This window comes from Vigna unguiculata, chromosome 8 (assembly GCF_004118075.2).
Source record: "Vigna unguiculata cultivar IT97K-499-35 chromosome 8, ASM411807v1, whole genome shotgun sequence".
NCBI classification, from domain to species: Eukaryota; Viridiplantae; Streptophyta; class Magnoliopsida; order Fabales; family Fabaceae; genus Vigna; species Vigna unguiculata.
In genome coordinates, this window is record NC_040286.1 from 474,351 (window position 1) to 491,209 (window position 16,859).

A 16,859-nucleotide genomic window follows, 5' to 3' on the forward strand; every position below is an offset into this window, starting at 1 on the left:
TATTGTAATATTAACTCAAATATTATCATAAAATACATTTAAAATGTCAAATAAATTTAATAAAATTTAATAAAAAAGATTAAATTCACACATTTTTAAACATAAAGGATTAAATTAGTATAAAGGTTAAAAAAAAAATCAATTCCAAAATTTAATAAAACTTGAGAGAACAAAAAATATCTTTAATCATATTTTTAAAAATAACTTTTTAACATTACATTATGAGTCATAATTTTGTAAGAATTTTTAATATAAATGATAATATAACATTATTATTTATATTAAATGTTAGTAATTAAGCCAACATTTAAAAAAAAAAAAAAACAGGAAAGATAAACCGAGAGTAACTAAAGAATTGACGGTGTCAGTTATTTTACTAGTTATCATGCGATGTTTTACATACTTTAGGACCCTAAAAAGAAACAACTTAAAAACAGGACGTAACCAGAATCGAAGAAATGACATGGTATCACAACTAAGTCATAATATTTAAAATATGGACATCATATTCTACATTATTACAATTGCTAAAGAAAAAACCTTCTCCTGCTTAAATAAAAAAGAAAATATGCAACCTTGTCGTCCACTACAAAATTTGCTCAGATAACATTTATGGCGTGTATAGACACACATAATATTCTTTCCCCTGCTGATGATGCATACACAGCAACTTTTTTACTGGTAAAATTTTAGACAGAAATGAATCTATCTCTGGATTAGCAAGCAAATAATGGAATGCTTTGGTGATGCTCCAGATCAACCAGATAACCTTTGATAATTTGAATGAGAAAAGAAACAATGATTGATTGCACTTGTGTGTGCTTGTGACCCTAAAAAAGCTATAGACAGTGCTCACACAAGCGTTCATTAGACATAATGAGCATGAAAAAGCTACAGATCACTTGAGATTATATTACTCGGACCAATTGGTAAAGAGAAACAATCATTCCTATATGTACAACAAACCTCTGAACTGCGCCAGCAAATGCACAATCCAGAAGGGCGTGATTATCAACACAGGTTAGTAGTCAACCAGAGCCAGAAAGAACCATTGGATGTGCTGTCTTCCAACAACCATTTTCTTTCATAACCATGCTCCTTCTGCTTCCAACAAAGGGCAAGCACAAAATGGCAGCATCTTCATGCCATTCTTGTATTGAATATAAAAAATCAAAAACCACAAAAAGCACTGGCCAGTGGGGTTGCATACTCCAAACCAACAAAAAATATTGCTAATCAACTATCGTCATCTACTGCACCAACATATGTGAGGTCTGTTCGTCTCACCCTTACAGCTCCTTTCAGCCAGCTAGCGGCTCGAATGTTAACATGATCACCACTTCCTATGCTAGCGGTGTTACCTGCCGGAGGGACAGAGCCGGCGCCGTCTTCTAAAAGTGTCCAAGGATCAATTTCCAAATCATTGTCCTGTCGTTTTTGCTTCCCTGATACATTAGATGCAACCCTTGATAGAGCTGGACCCCTCTGGGGGATAGTTGAGCTACTGGAGTTAACCCCAGGATTTGTAGTGCCGGGTTGAATGCACATAAGAGCAGAATTTGAAACAGATGGTGGCTGGCAGGATAGAGAGCACCGCATAGAAGGGATGAGTACCGGCATTGCAGCTTGGATTCGCCACCGATCAGTATCTGGTAGTTGCATACGATCCAAGTCATTCTGCATCAGACAGTTGACGTTAGATAAGTACTAACATTTCCAGATTGAGAAGTATGTTACAGAAATATTTCCATTGGAGAGCATTATGAAGCATGGATATGGCTAACACAATATCTGATATGAAACCAGTACAACATGGGATAACAGTTTGTAGAGTAAATACAATTCCAGTATAACATGATGCACAGATAACGGGTTGGGTCATTCCATGACTTCAGGGTGAAAGCAAAGAAAAATAAGGCTATAGTTCCAATATTATTTATTGGAGATGATAGAAATTTAGAGTTTATCAAATATGTTGATAAAAAACCTCAATAAAAAAAAGATATTACACTACACATTGAATTAAGACCTAATATGGTATAGAATTTTTAAGCACACAATCAATACATACAGCCGAACAAACAAATAATTATTACACTTCAAAAGAATATTATGTTGGCTATTTCATCTGCTAACCAGTTTCTCAAGGCAAATTAGAATAGTGTTAAAAAGGCTGCAAAGCCACGTAAGGGGTAGCGCAGAAAATAAAACTATATACATTCATAGATTAAATGATCAAACCTGCAAAGTTTCCAACAACTCTCGATCAATTGTAGGTTCATTGCTTGTCTTTGAAGGCTTTGGCCGGAGCCAACTTGGAGGATAACTACTTAGCAACCCATGCAAAACCAACAGCAAACGATCAAACAGACTCTGAGAAGAAGAATCCACAAAAGCAGCAGAAGCAACTTCAGAAGATGACTCTGCCTCCCTCGTTGGCAGAGGCACAGCATTTGCTGAAATGTCTGCATCCTGATGCACAACCCGACTACCAAGGAGACGAAAAATAACAGAGGCAAGAAATTGTCTCGTGCTCCGCACAGATGGCTCCCTACAATATTGAACATATGGAACTTAAGAATCACAACTAACATTGATGTACTAGTTCCGTTTCACATGCACAAATAAAAGTAAAAACAGTCATTGGATTCATGGCACAAATATCCATAATTTCACTTCTAGCTGCCATAATTAACTGATTTAACTTAACACCTAATTTTAGCTCAAGTCCATTGTTGCAAGGAAAAACTATCTCTATCGGTGCTAGCACCCATGATACCAAATTGTATTATAGAGAACCGTATTTTTTTAATCTGAAAATTGCATTGCAATTTACTCCATTTTTTCATCCATTTTAAGAACAAAAAACCATAGAATTTCTTACGCTTCAACAAGTGCGACAAGAATCCTGTAACGAAAACCAATTGGACAATGCAATATCTCGTCGTTCTTACCTGTCAGTGCAAAGAGTAGGAAGAAATCTTAGGAGCAACTGCAACCGTAATGACATAGAAGCTCGTAGGGCTGCAGGAGAAGGAGGAGAAGAATCTGTTGCTACTGTTGGTCGTCTAGATAATGTAGCGTTTCCAGTTCTCAAATTTTTGCGGTTATTTACTTTATTTGGCTGACCTTCAACTCCAGCAGGAGCACTTCCCACTGGTTTACTTCCACCTGTAATAGCAGTTATGTGTGTCTCGATATAACTCAACTGTTTCACCAAGTCAGTTGCAAAAGAATTGCGAGCTTCATCAGAGCTTTGATCTATGCAAGGAAGAAGCAACTCAATAAGAGCCCTCTCAATCACTTGCTGCTGGCACCTTTTCAAATATGTTCCCTCTTCAACAACTTCTCCTTCTTCAAGAGAGGTGCTGTCAAACTTCTTGTTATCCCCTTTGATAGTCAATGAATCAGTAGTTGGACTACACCAACCCCAAGGTTCCCAAAATTGGGTCTTAACAGAAAGTTTTTTATTAACAGCAATGTTATGCAGCCTTTGTCTAATGGCCTTCCGGCCAAAGAGGACGTCCTGGCCTCCAAGGAACCATTTAGCTTGCAACAACATTGAATCCTCTAGTGACCTACCAAAGAGATGAATCAATTCTGAAAAAAGGGGTGCAGCATCAGGTCTAACCAGTAACCTAGTGAGAAGTATTTGAATAAAATTGTTCTCATTCTCAGAAGCGCTAGCAGCCTTCTCAGGACTAGGTGAGGACAACTTTATAGCATCAGACAAGGGCACATCATGATTCTCCACTTTTTCAATGAGGGCTTGTTCATTTAAAAGTAACCTGAGGAGGACCCACTGCCAGTGAAATTTGGCAGGTTGCAAGGTATCCAAAACATGCACAAGCATATCCTGAAGCTTAGACCCACTATCTGTGGGTTTAACTTTAGACTCACCAGGTCCAGAAATCCGGCTCCCATCATCCTTTGCATAAATAGATTGTGGCATTTTACAATCAATAATGGCGTTAAGGAAAAGCCTAGAGCGTAGAGGAACAAATGCTGTGAGTTTTAAATGCATGTCAGAACCATTAAACTCTAGCAGGTTTGCAAATTCAGAATCACTATTATCTGCGGACATAAGATCATAAAGACCTTGACAATCTCTAAAACATACATCACGAAATGGCAAATGCTTTATTGCTTCAGTTATGGCCACTATAAGAGACTGATAAATTTGATTCATGTCTTCACGAACTGTAGCATTCAAAATGAAAGGCCGCCACCTAATGAAGGCAAATATTGAATAAGCAGGTGGAAAGACCAAATTTAAAGGAAGCATCCGTTGCATCCTTGAAAGAGCCATAATAAATGGTTCGCCCAAGAGTTCCACCACCAACCCTTCACATATGGTTCTGCAGTTTCCAACTAGCAGTCTAAACCAATGGACATGAACTTCAATTGAACTGTCCATCTTATTAAAAGCCATAACTGAACGAGCATTTCCATTTGCATTGGATCTAGTGCTTCTTACAAATTGTACTGCATCGAGACCCTCCTTCAATCTGAGAACTGTTACCATTCTTTCCAGGCTGGTAACACCATATATAATTGCACCAACAAAAAGCGCAGAAACAGCAGCAGCAATTTTTGTGGTTTTTGCTACCACGACTTTATTAGAGTTGCTTCCCATATCATTTGAAATAGTGTTACTAGAATCATGGACTTCAGGAAATGTTTGAAACTGAGCACGAGATGCTTTACTAGGAGTGAAAACGCCAGCAAGAGCAGTAGAAGCTTCAGTAGCAAGTGCAATATCAAATACACGGCTTTGTCGTTCTCCTAAGGCTTCCTTAAGCAGGCCTAGACAGGTTATATGCATTCGCAGAATGCACCTGGCATAGTTCAATAAATTTGAAGTTGATGTTATATTTGAATGATTGCTGCCAGATGAAAAATCAGGCATTTTTGCTAAAGTTGGACCAACACTGCCAACAATTGCAGAAACCGCAGAAGAGACCAAAGAGGGATCTCCTTCTTGAGCAGCACCCCCAGTCTGTCTTATGCAATCAATTAAACCCATAACAATTTGTTGAGCAATTTGATATCCATTGTCCCATTTTTCTACAGGAGGAAGACCTTTTAGAGTACCAGCAGCAAAGAGCTTTCTATCCTTTCCAAAAAGAAAGTGGAATGCTTCTTCAACATTACGCTGCACAACCTCCCTCATGCCTGCACCTACTCTGGATTGCAACCGACCACCACTGATCTTCTGACGGAAAAAATCATCATGGTCTTCTACTCCGGCTGGAACACCTAGGGGCAGCCCTAACTCTCCATCCACTGATCTACAAGAGTCAAGTTCAGAGGAAAGTCTCGTGTCACATGTAGCCTTAAAAGTTTTCTCCCACTCAATGACACTAGCCACATTGCTGTATTTTCTCAACAAGTACCGAGCAAAAGCTAGGACCCCTGACCCTGAAAGTCTTCCATTAGATGAAACAATTTTGGCAGCTCGATGCATTGCAGATGACAAGGCTTCTGGAATAAGATCTGCTGCAACAAGAATGTTCTCATACCTACATCAAATAAATTGCAGAGGAAAGTTTGTCAAAATCTCATTCCAAAAATCCACAAAGAAATTGTCCCACACAAGCATAAACAACAAAAGGAAAACATTCAAAAAATCCACAAAGAAACTCACCAACACGATCATAAAAACAAAACAAAAACACTACCACAGATTCAATTACAAAAATATGAATATTTCAGAGTGAGATGGACCATAAAAATTACAGAAACATCACTTAACGTTCAGTAAACTTGCATAATTATGTTAAAACAGTGGCTTGATTAAGGTGACAACAAAAGGGAGCATAAGAAGAAATAGAAACAGATATAGCAGCCTACTACGAGGTGCTTTATAAAGCATTGTATTTGTACCACTTATCTAAAAGGTTCTAAGCCATTGAAAAGGAAGAAAACATCATGTGGGGGAGAGCAAATTTCTGTTTTCCAAGAGACAGCAAACAAAAACTATATAAAATATAATTGATTGCAGAGCTACAAACCTCCTCAGTGATGAAAGCAGAATAGCCTCTCCCACATCACAAACTTGGTTTTCTGCATTCCTTGCTAGCATCAGCACATTCCTCCCAGAATGAATTGTGGAATTGGGGCTATTAAGAACCCTCGGCAGCAACCAAAGGAGGAACTTGACAGCTGATACCAAATCATGGGAGATATCCATCAAATACAGTATTGCAGAAAGTTCATCCTCACCCAGTTTCCACCGTATTGAGCTTCTATCGTCAGCACCAGAAAAAGGCCTGCCAAACTGACCAACTTTACCAATATTTTTATCCGTCTCTTCAATTACCTGCCTAACAACACTCAGCAGCCAAACGGCTATAGCCCTTTTCTCAACAAAACGTAGCTGCTTTAGAGCTTTTCCAATGGAAACTATATCTCCAAAATGACTTGTTGGGATGATATCCACGGACCTCTGCCCATCAACATCCATAGCAGTTTTATGGTGAGGGCAGCTTACTTTGCTTCCACAAACGTGACTAGTTGATGCCCCTTGGCTACCCTCAATTCTAGAAGCTGCCAGTTGAGCAAGACTCTGAGTTTTACGCACATTCTTCTGCCGACTCTTAGTGACCTGCTTGGTTAACTTTTGTGGTTGATCAACTTTGAGAGGCTCTGGGGATTTCATTCCCTTTTTCACCCACCATGCATCGTCATCATCAGATTGAACTGGGGAATGCCCCTGTACACATGAGTTTCTTTCCTCACTTAACTTTTGTCTCTTTGTTCTGCTACATTGTTCACACCCAGGTGTACCCTCCACTGGATCAATTTTGCTGTTCTGAGACCCAATAGATCTTTTAATAGTGCCTTCAGATTCATCACATCCTGTAGCACTCAAATTAGATGAACAATTAGGTAGCTGTAACAGTACTGAAATAGCTGTTTTTAGTTCTTCAATGTTAGCATTATCCTTTACATTTTTTGTGGTAGAAATAACATTTCTCTGATCAACTGTCATTCCGGAAGCTTCATCCTTTATTGAAGCAGGATATCTTTTTCTCTTTAGAGCAGATAAATCAGTGCCACTGGCATCATCATGGGACTCACTTAGAGGACCCCGAAGTATGAGGCGCCGTTCGTTCAAGTAAATTTGCAATGCTTCTTTGAGATGCACCCCATCAACAATTCCTAAGTCTTCCAAAACATCATGGATAAAGCATCCAGGTAGCTGCTTTAAGATGCGATAGTGTCTCCTCCGTCGCTCCATGTCAACCAAATTTACATTCGCATCCATGATCCCACTGACTATCAGCTGGCGTACATATGCCAAGGGATAAAAGATGCCAGCACGTATAAGTTCCACAATAAATAGTTGTAGGCGCTTGGAACCTTCCCCCTTATGTACCACATGCTGATCAATCCAACAAACTATAATATCATGCAGTGGTCCTGGGCTTTCAAATATAACTGAAGAACCTGTGCTTTTTGAACTAGATTTCAGTCTGGATACTTTGCCCACATAATTCGAATTAGGCCGCTGACCCAGATTCTTTGCAAAACGACTGGCTCTGCGATATTCGTTTGTTTGTTTTAGCAAAATCTTCACATCCTTAATCTTCATCTTTAAAAGCCTAACAGCTATATGCACCTGGGAAAGATCTTTCCTACCAGTAAACTTAATGTCATGAGGAGGGGAACCACGAAAATCCCTAAAATCACATGTTGCCCACTCACAAAGGAAAAACACAATATATAAGGGGTGTATTCACAGTCCCAAACCATTTCAAAGATAACCTTAAGCAAGGGCTGACTTTTGCAACCCAGCCTTCAGATACAGTTCCACCACAAAGATCATCAAAAAGAAATTTATATGCAACATGCAAATCACCCAGAACAAGAGCTTTATCCAAGGCTTTTGCCACTTTAGCCAGACAATGGCCTGGAGAGCCTGGGATTGAAGCCTTAACAAGATCCTCTGTATGTTTCTGAATGCGTGAAATAATGCGACCAAAATCATCTGAACTATTTTTTACCTTCCCTGCAGCTTCAGTTGATTTTAGTACAAAATTCCCATCGTTCATTGTATGTGAAATAACAGAAGAAGGTAAAGGAAAGCAATCCAAAGCAACAAAAGTATCTGGCACCACAAGTATTAAATACCGAAGCATCTCAATCACAGCACAAGTTGTGTATGCCCTCCTGGAATTATCTACTAGATCTGAACCACCTGGAGCAGGATCACGAATGACACGAAGAGCTAGTCCAGCAAGGGTACGTACATAAGTTTGAGATAGTACAATAGTTTCTAAAAAACCATATATAATAGGCAATAACAGCTGCCAAACCTCAAGCAAATCTTTTTCCTGAAAGGAACAGAAATGTGAGAAATCAACACAAAAGTTGAAATCAGTGGAAGGTATATAGAGTACATTTTTAGTTTCATTAGCACATTGTACTCATCAAACACAAACAATGTAGAAAGTAAATACCTGTAGTTGAGTAAACACCCAATCAATGACAAGAGATGGATGAAGCAGCCCTTCAGCATGATGCCATTGCAGAAGCCGTACAATATACCACCATCTAAAATGTAACGATGGTCCTTCACCATCAGAAACAGATAACAATGGATCACTTTTGTTCTGCAGTGGTCCAGGTATTTGTGGTGATCGCTCTCACCATGAGAAGCAGAATGGGAAACATTCTTTGACAAAAATTCATCCAGAAGGGCTTGCAAGTAATTGATAACATCTTTGGTCCAAACATCAGAGCGTGACAGTTGAATCTTGTCAGCAGTTCCAGAAGAAATACCAACAGAACCAGGTTGAACCTGGAAAACTCAATCATAATCAGCACATATTAAAATGTATAAGGAACTAGGTACATATACAAACATTTAAACATTCCTACCTGATTGAGGTAAGTAACCTTGATAAACCAGGTGGCCCTAAGCAATGGAACGTTATTCCTTATAAGAACATCTAAAAGTGATGCCCTTTTATAACCATGAGGAACATGATCAGCTAAAGAGCGTAACCGCTTGTGCTGCTGAGATAAACCCTGTAAATAAAATTTTTAAGAGTTACCGATATACACTGAACCACCAAGTAATGTTCAAAAAAGAGTATTCAAGGACTTCACAGCCATAACAACCTGTCAGCTTTAACAACAAAAACCTCAGAAATTGATCATATTAAGCCATATAAAAATTCTCGTAAATTGGTCATATCAGCTTATAAGAATTACAGATCCCTCCATATTCACATCACGCAGCCAATCACATCAAGATATAACCATCTACTACTATGTTACTAGCCATTCAAAACCCAGTGCTTCCTTTATATAAATTTGCCAAAATTGTTTTAGAAACAAATGTGAGGTGCCACAGCAAGTTGCACAGAGAAGAGAACAGTAGGAGTAAGACTACCACCAAGTATACCTCAATCCATTTCTTCTGGAAGTCCTCACCACAAGGTCTTAGTTCAGGGAAAATTCCAGACCTGGCAAGTTGAGATCCTGAAAGAGCTACACCATATACTTGACCAGCCTATCAAATCAAAACACACATGTAGATCAAACACCTTCATAACAAAATAAGATAAGTAGAGTTCATTAATTCCAAAATAAGCTAGAAAAAGCACCACAACTATATACATACATATAAAAGTAATGTTCAGCAAGGATAAATAGATCATAAGACATATTAAAGATCATCACCTTCCTCTTCTGAGCACGAGATTCATTGATGGCCCTCAGACGTTTTCTAATAGCCTGGAAATTAGATGAAAAAACTACAAGTTAATCTATATCCACAATCGCCTTGTAATGAAAACCAAAAAATATGGAGATTTGCAGTAAATTAAGAGCTCAGACATATAAACAAAAATAAGAGGGCAAAAATATCTCAAAAAAGACACAAGAGAAAAGAGTCACACCTCTTTGCAATTAAGAACAACATTCTTGTTAAAATGTGGAACCTGTGTCAGAGAAATTTCTCTGGCTTCCTGACAGATACAGGAGCAAGGCAATGTCAGAAAATAGAAGATACTAGACAAAAGGGCAGGTTAGAACAGTTGAATTGAAACTACCGTATTTTAATGCAAGCAAAATTGACTTCTATATTTTCATTACTCATCAAGGAGAGCTATGATTCTAAAGCATGCACGTGTGACCACTCAACACACCCTTCTCTCACTCTGTAAACTACAAAACCTAACCCAAAAAGAAAAAAAAAACACACACACCCAACACACTTTTTTTATAAAAAAAAATAAAAAATTGTTAGGGTTTGACCCGAAATCGCACAATCGCGTGCGACCCACACACCGATTCGGACAACAAGAACAGCAGCAGTATCATCATCATCGACTTCTTCGTTTCACTCCTATTTCTCTCCCCGGTCCACGTTCGCGATTATATATATATAGAGAGAGAGAAAATCGACGCCACTTAGAGAGAGAAAGCAATGGTGATGCACGCTGAGGCGTTTTTACGCGGAGGGAAAACCGAAAGATTCTCTTATTATCTGTGTTGCTTGAATTTTGGAGGGCTTTGGAGTTTTCTTTTTAGACCGCAAAACAGAGAGCGGAAAGGTGGGATTTCGTAAGAAGTTATTCCAAAAAGTAGTGTTGGGGAGAAGGGGAATTCATTTTCTCCAAAGGAATTGGATTTAGGGTTCGTGCACTGGATTTGCGATTTGTCTCGTGCATTGGCTAGGGTTTTGTTCGTGCACTGGGAAGAAGGGTAACTGCATTTGCGATTTGGGTCGTGGACTGGCGAGGGTGTGGTTGCTGCACTGGGAAGAAGGGGAACTGCAATTTCAAGTAAGGAATTAGGTTTGTTGCACAAAGTTTGGTTCCTCTGCACTGTATTCCAACAATATGATTATTTAGGTAGCCAAGTTGCAGGATTGAACCGTGATTCATAAGATTCTAATAAATATTCTCTATTTCTCATTCATGCCTTTAATTCACCAACTTCTGCATTTCACTGACTAACTAGACTCTTTAGCTTAGCCTGTTGAATCCTAGCTCTTATTCAGTCCTGCATCGTATTTTCAAATAACCAGACCTTCAGTTTTGTCTTGATGTTATCTTTATTAGCTTTAAGTGGATATCTCACACCTTGCTTTGTTGTGACAATGTGATGTTTATACTCTTCCGATGGTAGAAAGTGGTTTTTAAATCTTAGCTTAAAGTCATTCATGAGTTGATTGGATGTTATATATATATATATATATATATATATATATATATATATATATATATATATATATATATATATATATATATATATATATATATTAGAGTTTGAGTTTTGCTATTTCATACTGAAAGTATTTGAAGCATCATCTAATAGAACATTACATTATGGTAGGTAACTATAGAGGCTGAACTGTGGACATTGTTGTCTTAAAAATGGGGTCCAATTCATTGAAGGATTATTTGAAAAGGTATGAAAGTAACACAGAAGTAGAGAAGAAGAAAAAGAAGAAGCAGAAGAAGAGAAGTCAACCACAAACCACTGGCTTATTAGTCGTGGATGAAGATCCCATGTGGCAGAAACCCGTTGAACTTGCAGAAGAAAACAATGATACTCATCTGGTGTGTAATACAAACATAACTGTTCACTCATATAAGAGAATTTACCATGAATTTACCATTAGTAATTTTTGTGTATACTATTATCTCATATAGCCATATTTTATTGGTTTATGTAGACGAAGAGAAACCACTAGTTGATGAAGACATTGATGTGAAGCGTATGAAGAGGCTTGAGCAGCTGAGGGCCAGACGTCCATATAATGCTATATCTGAAGATGGAAGTGGTTGGGTTTCGCTTTCCTCTAAACCTGAAAATTCACTTGACTCAAACAATGACGTGTCTCCTCCCCGTAAAAGAAAAGGTGTTGATTTATCACCTGGTCAATGGTCAAAACGCAATGACACCCCATCACCTGATTATAGGACTTCTATTTTGCAAGACATCTCTCCCCCCCGACGAGGTCATGATTCTCCCCCTCAAGATGCTTTGCATGGATCTGTGGCATCAGACCTTTCACCTCCAAGGAAAATTCTGAAGAATGCTGCAAGAACTGGTCTGCCTGATATTTCTCGTGGACGTTCAACTGAAGATTTCTCTCCACCTCGACGAGGCCATCGTGGTTTTGAGAGTTCTGATTTGCAAGATATCTCTCCACCTAGACGAAGTCGTCATGATTCTCCCTCTCAAGATGTTTTGCGTGGATCTGTGGCACTCGACCTTTCACCTCCGAGGAAAATCAAGAAGAATGTTGCAAGACCTGGTTTTTCTGATTCTCAGCGCCATTCACCTCAAGATCTATCTCCTCCTCGACGTAGTCGTCATGATTCTCCTTCTCAAGATGCTTTACATGGATCTGAAGTGTCAGACCTTTCACCCCCAAGGAAAATTCAGAAGAATGTTGGAAGACAGGGTTCATCTAGTATTTCAGTTAAAGTTGGTTCACATTCATCTTTGGATCTTGAACTAGCTCCACCAAGGAGAAATACTCAGGAATCATCAAATCCAGCTAGTAAAACAGGTCTAATTTCTGGTAAGGATATCAGTGACGAGATCGAGAAAAAGAAGAGGGATGATATGTTGAGGTAATTGTTCAGTTGTTTTATAATGTTTTCCAATCACATGTTAATGTTTACTTGATAGATATTTGTTATTATCCTTGCTTAATGCCATGGTGTTGTAGTACTAAGCTTGTTTTTTGTGTGGTTATGGAAGTATGGAATACTGAGATAGTTCTACTTGGCTTTCGCAGAAGTGTTACCACCATGATCAGAAACACAGGCTGTTTATTTCTTATTGACTATAGCTACACTTGAATAGGAGTTTTTCTTATGTGACTTGGGAGAAGTTATCAGTCTCATGAAACAACATACACAATCAATTTTTTCTAGTCTGTTAGTTTTAGGGTTTAGTTAAACACTTAAACTAAATGCAGCAAGCATGTGATCTTTTTGTTATTCTATTTATTTACAAAATTTAAGTGAAATGCTCGTTTCCTTTTTCTGTTAGCTGTTTGTTACTATTAATTTTAGTATGTGTTAATGTATTTTTTGCCTTTTTAACAATCAATATTAAAATTCAGTTATCAAGATATAGGTCACTAATAAAATATTTCATTTCTAAGACCAATTCTTCCAAAATCTTAAGCTATATTACAAAGAAGCCCAGGACTATTATTATGTCACTAACATGCCTGGTAAACCTTATTCTGACTAAAAATGCTTTCTGTTATGCTATAGTTATTATCTATTGTGGCTGAGTGGCATTTCTGGGCCATAATTTTTTCCTGATTATGTCATGTTTCCTCATACCAAAAAACATTTAAACTCACAAAAGTTGCAGATGTCATTCATAAAAGCAGTAAAAAAAAGTCCCATTTGTCACCTTTTTTTTTTCATTGTATAAGGTTTGTTTTGGAGAGGGGGGACGGGGTTAATCTTGCAATTCCCCTTTCTTGAAATTGAAACCCTTCTTTCATTTATACAAGTGTAAATGCTCGTCATTCCCTGTCTTTCTATGCAAGTTTTGGTGTCAGTTGCTTCACATTGCTTCATGGCATTGATAACTATGTTTTGCGCAGATTTAACCAGATGGAACCTTCCATAAGTGGACGGGGTGCTGAACCTGTATATCGTGATAAAATAAGAGGTCAGAATTTTAGTCAGTTGTTTATTGATGTTTCTGTTCAATGTATTTGATTTGTTGTCTTTGTGTGCAAAGAAATTTTGAATCATGCTGAATTTTGCAGGAGTACGCATTTCAAAGGAGGAATACTTGAAATCAAAACAGAAAGTAGAAGAAAAACCCAAGGTATTTGGTACTCTGCGTTATTTTTGTAGCATTGTTGTATTGTTTCTAGATTTATAAGGATATTATATCTACTACTATTACAATTACATCAAAAGGACAAGAAACCATGTCATATTTGTTGTCATTTGGTCCCTATGATTGAAGATGAATGTTACTTCTAAAATGTGTTAAAATAATCTCTCTTATCTGTTCAGCGTTTTACAAAGCTATTTTTTGATGTATTATGTTGAAGGGTTATAGGCGGACCCCTATCTCTTTTTCTCTTTTTTCTTTTTTTTTTGTATGCTACCTTTTATATATGAATACAATGTATACAGAAGTGATCGGCAAGAGACTCACTAAGTTCTCTAAAATCTCAACTGTATGTCAGAACAGTTATGTTATTCATGTTTCCGATAAAAACTGCTAAGCTGAATTTTTAGGTATCTTTGTGATTTTCAGGAGATAGAAATAGAATGGGGCAAAGGCTTAGCTCAAAAGCGTGAAGCTGAGGCTAGGCTGAAGGAACTAGAACTTGAAAAGGAGAAGCCTTTTGCACGGACCAGGTATATATATAAAGTACTTAGAAACATGGTTTCTAGATTGTTCTATATTTTTTATCATAGCAACCTATGATGCACAAACATAATATGAGGTATAAAAAATACCATGTATAAAAGGGATACATTGAGTTGGTGACAATTATTCTTAAAATTATAATGATATAAGGTGTACATTACACATAAATATGCATAAAAAATTCATGAAACATGAATATATTTGCAAAACTAAAATTCCAAACTCATGAAGCACTAACACACTCATCCCACGTAACAAGTACATGTTTAATATTGATATGCTTGGATTCTCTATGAAAACTATCTGTGAATTATTGAAGCTCTTCTTTCTAAAAGGATGTTAAGATCTGATAAGTCTTAGATTAAGGCTGATATGGATAATGGAATAAATAATTTGACACGTCAAGTAAAACTTTCATATTTTGAATCAAATTATTCTTGATTCAGCTATTAAAATGAATGCAACATAACAAGCAATTGTTGGCTCGAATAAACTTCTCCTAGCTTGTGTTAATACCCAATGAGATTAATCCCCTTATCTGTGCAAGTTATATATCTCCTTTGTAATAAATAGGGATTTTAATACTTCTCTACTCGTTTCAAATTTTCTTAAACCTGGTAATCTTGTTAAAGAATTTTGTGAGCCAACTCGTGTCTCTCTCTCCTAGACTCTTTAATACCTCAGTGATTATAATATCGAGCCCAATAGCTTTGTCATTATCCATCTTCTTCAATACATATTTTACTTTAGGATCCAGAAGATAAAAGTTTTACTTTTGGTCCATCATTGTATATATTTGGAAGTAATTCCTGCATCATTTCTGGATTATCATGAGATGGTCCTTTTTACACATGTTCAACATAGTTTCATTTTTTTAGGGGGTAATCAGTGTTGTTTATAATTACTTAGTTTACCATGTACCAGCTTGGAAATTTATTTATAAATTATTTGTTAGTTAAAATCCCATCGAGAGCAAGTTCTGGACTGTCATTGAGATGCAATGTTGATGTTTAACTGTGTGAGCTGATGTCATCGATTAAGGTTCCTTTTTCCTTATTGTCTCCGTGTCTCTTATGTTGTATTTGCATTTGTTTCTTACAGAGATGATCCTGAACTAGACAAAATGTTTAAGGAGAGATTAAGGTGGGGTGATCCCATGGCACATCTAGTAAAGGTAATGCAAAACATTTCATGTTGCTTGGTGCGTGAGATGGAGTTTCATCAGTACTTACATGTTTTTGTGCCAATTGCCATTTGTAGAAAAAATATCCAGAGCCTGTTCTTCCAAACTTGGGGGAGAATGAGAAGATGAAAGAATCAGGCTTTGTAGTCCCACAGGATATTCCAAATCACAACTGGTTAAAAAGAGGTTTAGACGCCGCACCAAATCGGTATGGAATAAGACCCGGACGACATTGGGATGGTGTTGATCGCAGTAATGGTTGGTTCATATTCCCTGTACTTTTTGTAGTTTGATTTTTCCTTCCCTTTTCTGATGTAAATAGCCATAAATGATTGACTTATATCATTTTCAGGGTTCGAGAAGGATATGTTTAAGAGAACAAATGAGAGACAAGCTAGAGATAGAGAAGCTTATCTTTGGTCCGTCTCTGATATGTGAAAAGTGGCAGTACAATTACACAAGAGTATTAAGGAATGTGATGTTGACATGTCCATAGAAAAATTATTGAAAAGATGTATCTATCTTAGAAAATCTCCATTTGGTTTGATCAGCATTGTGATATTTTCGAGTTTTTGAGAGGTTATCACATTGTTGTTCCATGTAATTTAGATCATTTTTCACTACTGTAGTTTGAAGATGACTGTCTTTCTCGAGTTTCCTTCGAACTTTCGGGGATCAGTGTTGTTAATTAAAGCTAAAATTGATTTTTATGATAATCCAAATTTGAGTCTAACCTTACAGCAAGAGGAGTAAAAATACTCGGGATTTTCATTTAAACATGCATTGGACATATTTTTTAAATTAGTTTAAATTTATCTGATAATTTTAATTAGATTAAAATTAATTTTGTCTCAGATAATACTTCTAAAATGATTAATAATTTTTTAATTATACCGCATTTTAAAAGAAAAGACTGTGGTTATGTAATGTATTCGTCTATGAAGATCAAAATAATGTCCATTTCAGATTTTGTTAGACTTTAGGTTAAAAAAAAATGATCATTTCGTCTTTTCATCGGTACTTTTTTGTCTATTGATATTCACGTACTAATACCAATCACAATTTAGAGAATGATATTTCAAAAATAATATGTAATTAATTTTGTTTGGATGATAAAATAAAATTATTTGAACAGAGGAAATTTATACATACAAAAGTAATATTAACTTGTTTTCTTTATTAAGAAGTGTAAATTATAATAATTTTTTTACATGACTCTCCCATTTAGTTAGATTATCCTGGGATAGAGATTGAATATAAAAAAAATTCTTTTTTCATATAATTACCCTCT

The 16,859-nt window shown here is 36.8% G+C and overlaps 1 protein-coding gene and 1 pseudogene across 1 annotated transcript; one reads left to right on the forward strand and one right to left on the reverse strand.

Annotated features, from left to right (window-relative positions):
• Positions 1-441: 441 nt before the first annotated feature.
• On the reverse strand, positions 442-11,160 carry LOC114194110 (annotated as a pseudogene).
• Positions 11,161-11,352: 192 nt separating this feature from the next.
• Positions 11,353-16,224, forward strand: LOC114194112 (BUD13 homolog). The gene is made up of 8 exons (XM_028084173.1): positions 11,353-11,579; positions 11,696-12,602; positions 13,598-13,665; positions 13,766-13,827; positions 14,269-14,372; positions 15,487-15,559; positions 15,646-15,826; positions 15,921-16,224. The coding sequence occupies exons 2-8, from the start codon at positions 11,740-11,742 to the stop codon at positions 16,004-16,006; spliced, it is 1,437 nt and encodes a 478-aa protein (XP_027939974.1). The 5' UTR covers positions 11,353-11,579; positions 11,696-11,739; the 3' UTR covers positions 16,007-16,224.
• The last annotated feature ends 635 nt before the right edge of the window (positions 16,225-16,859 follow it).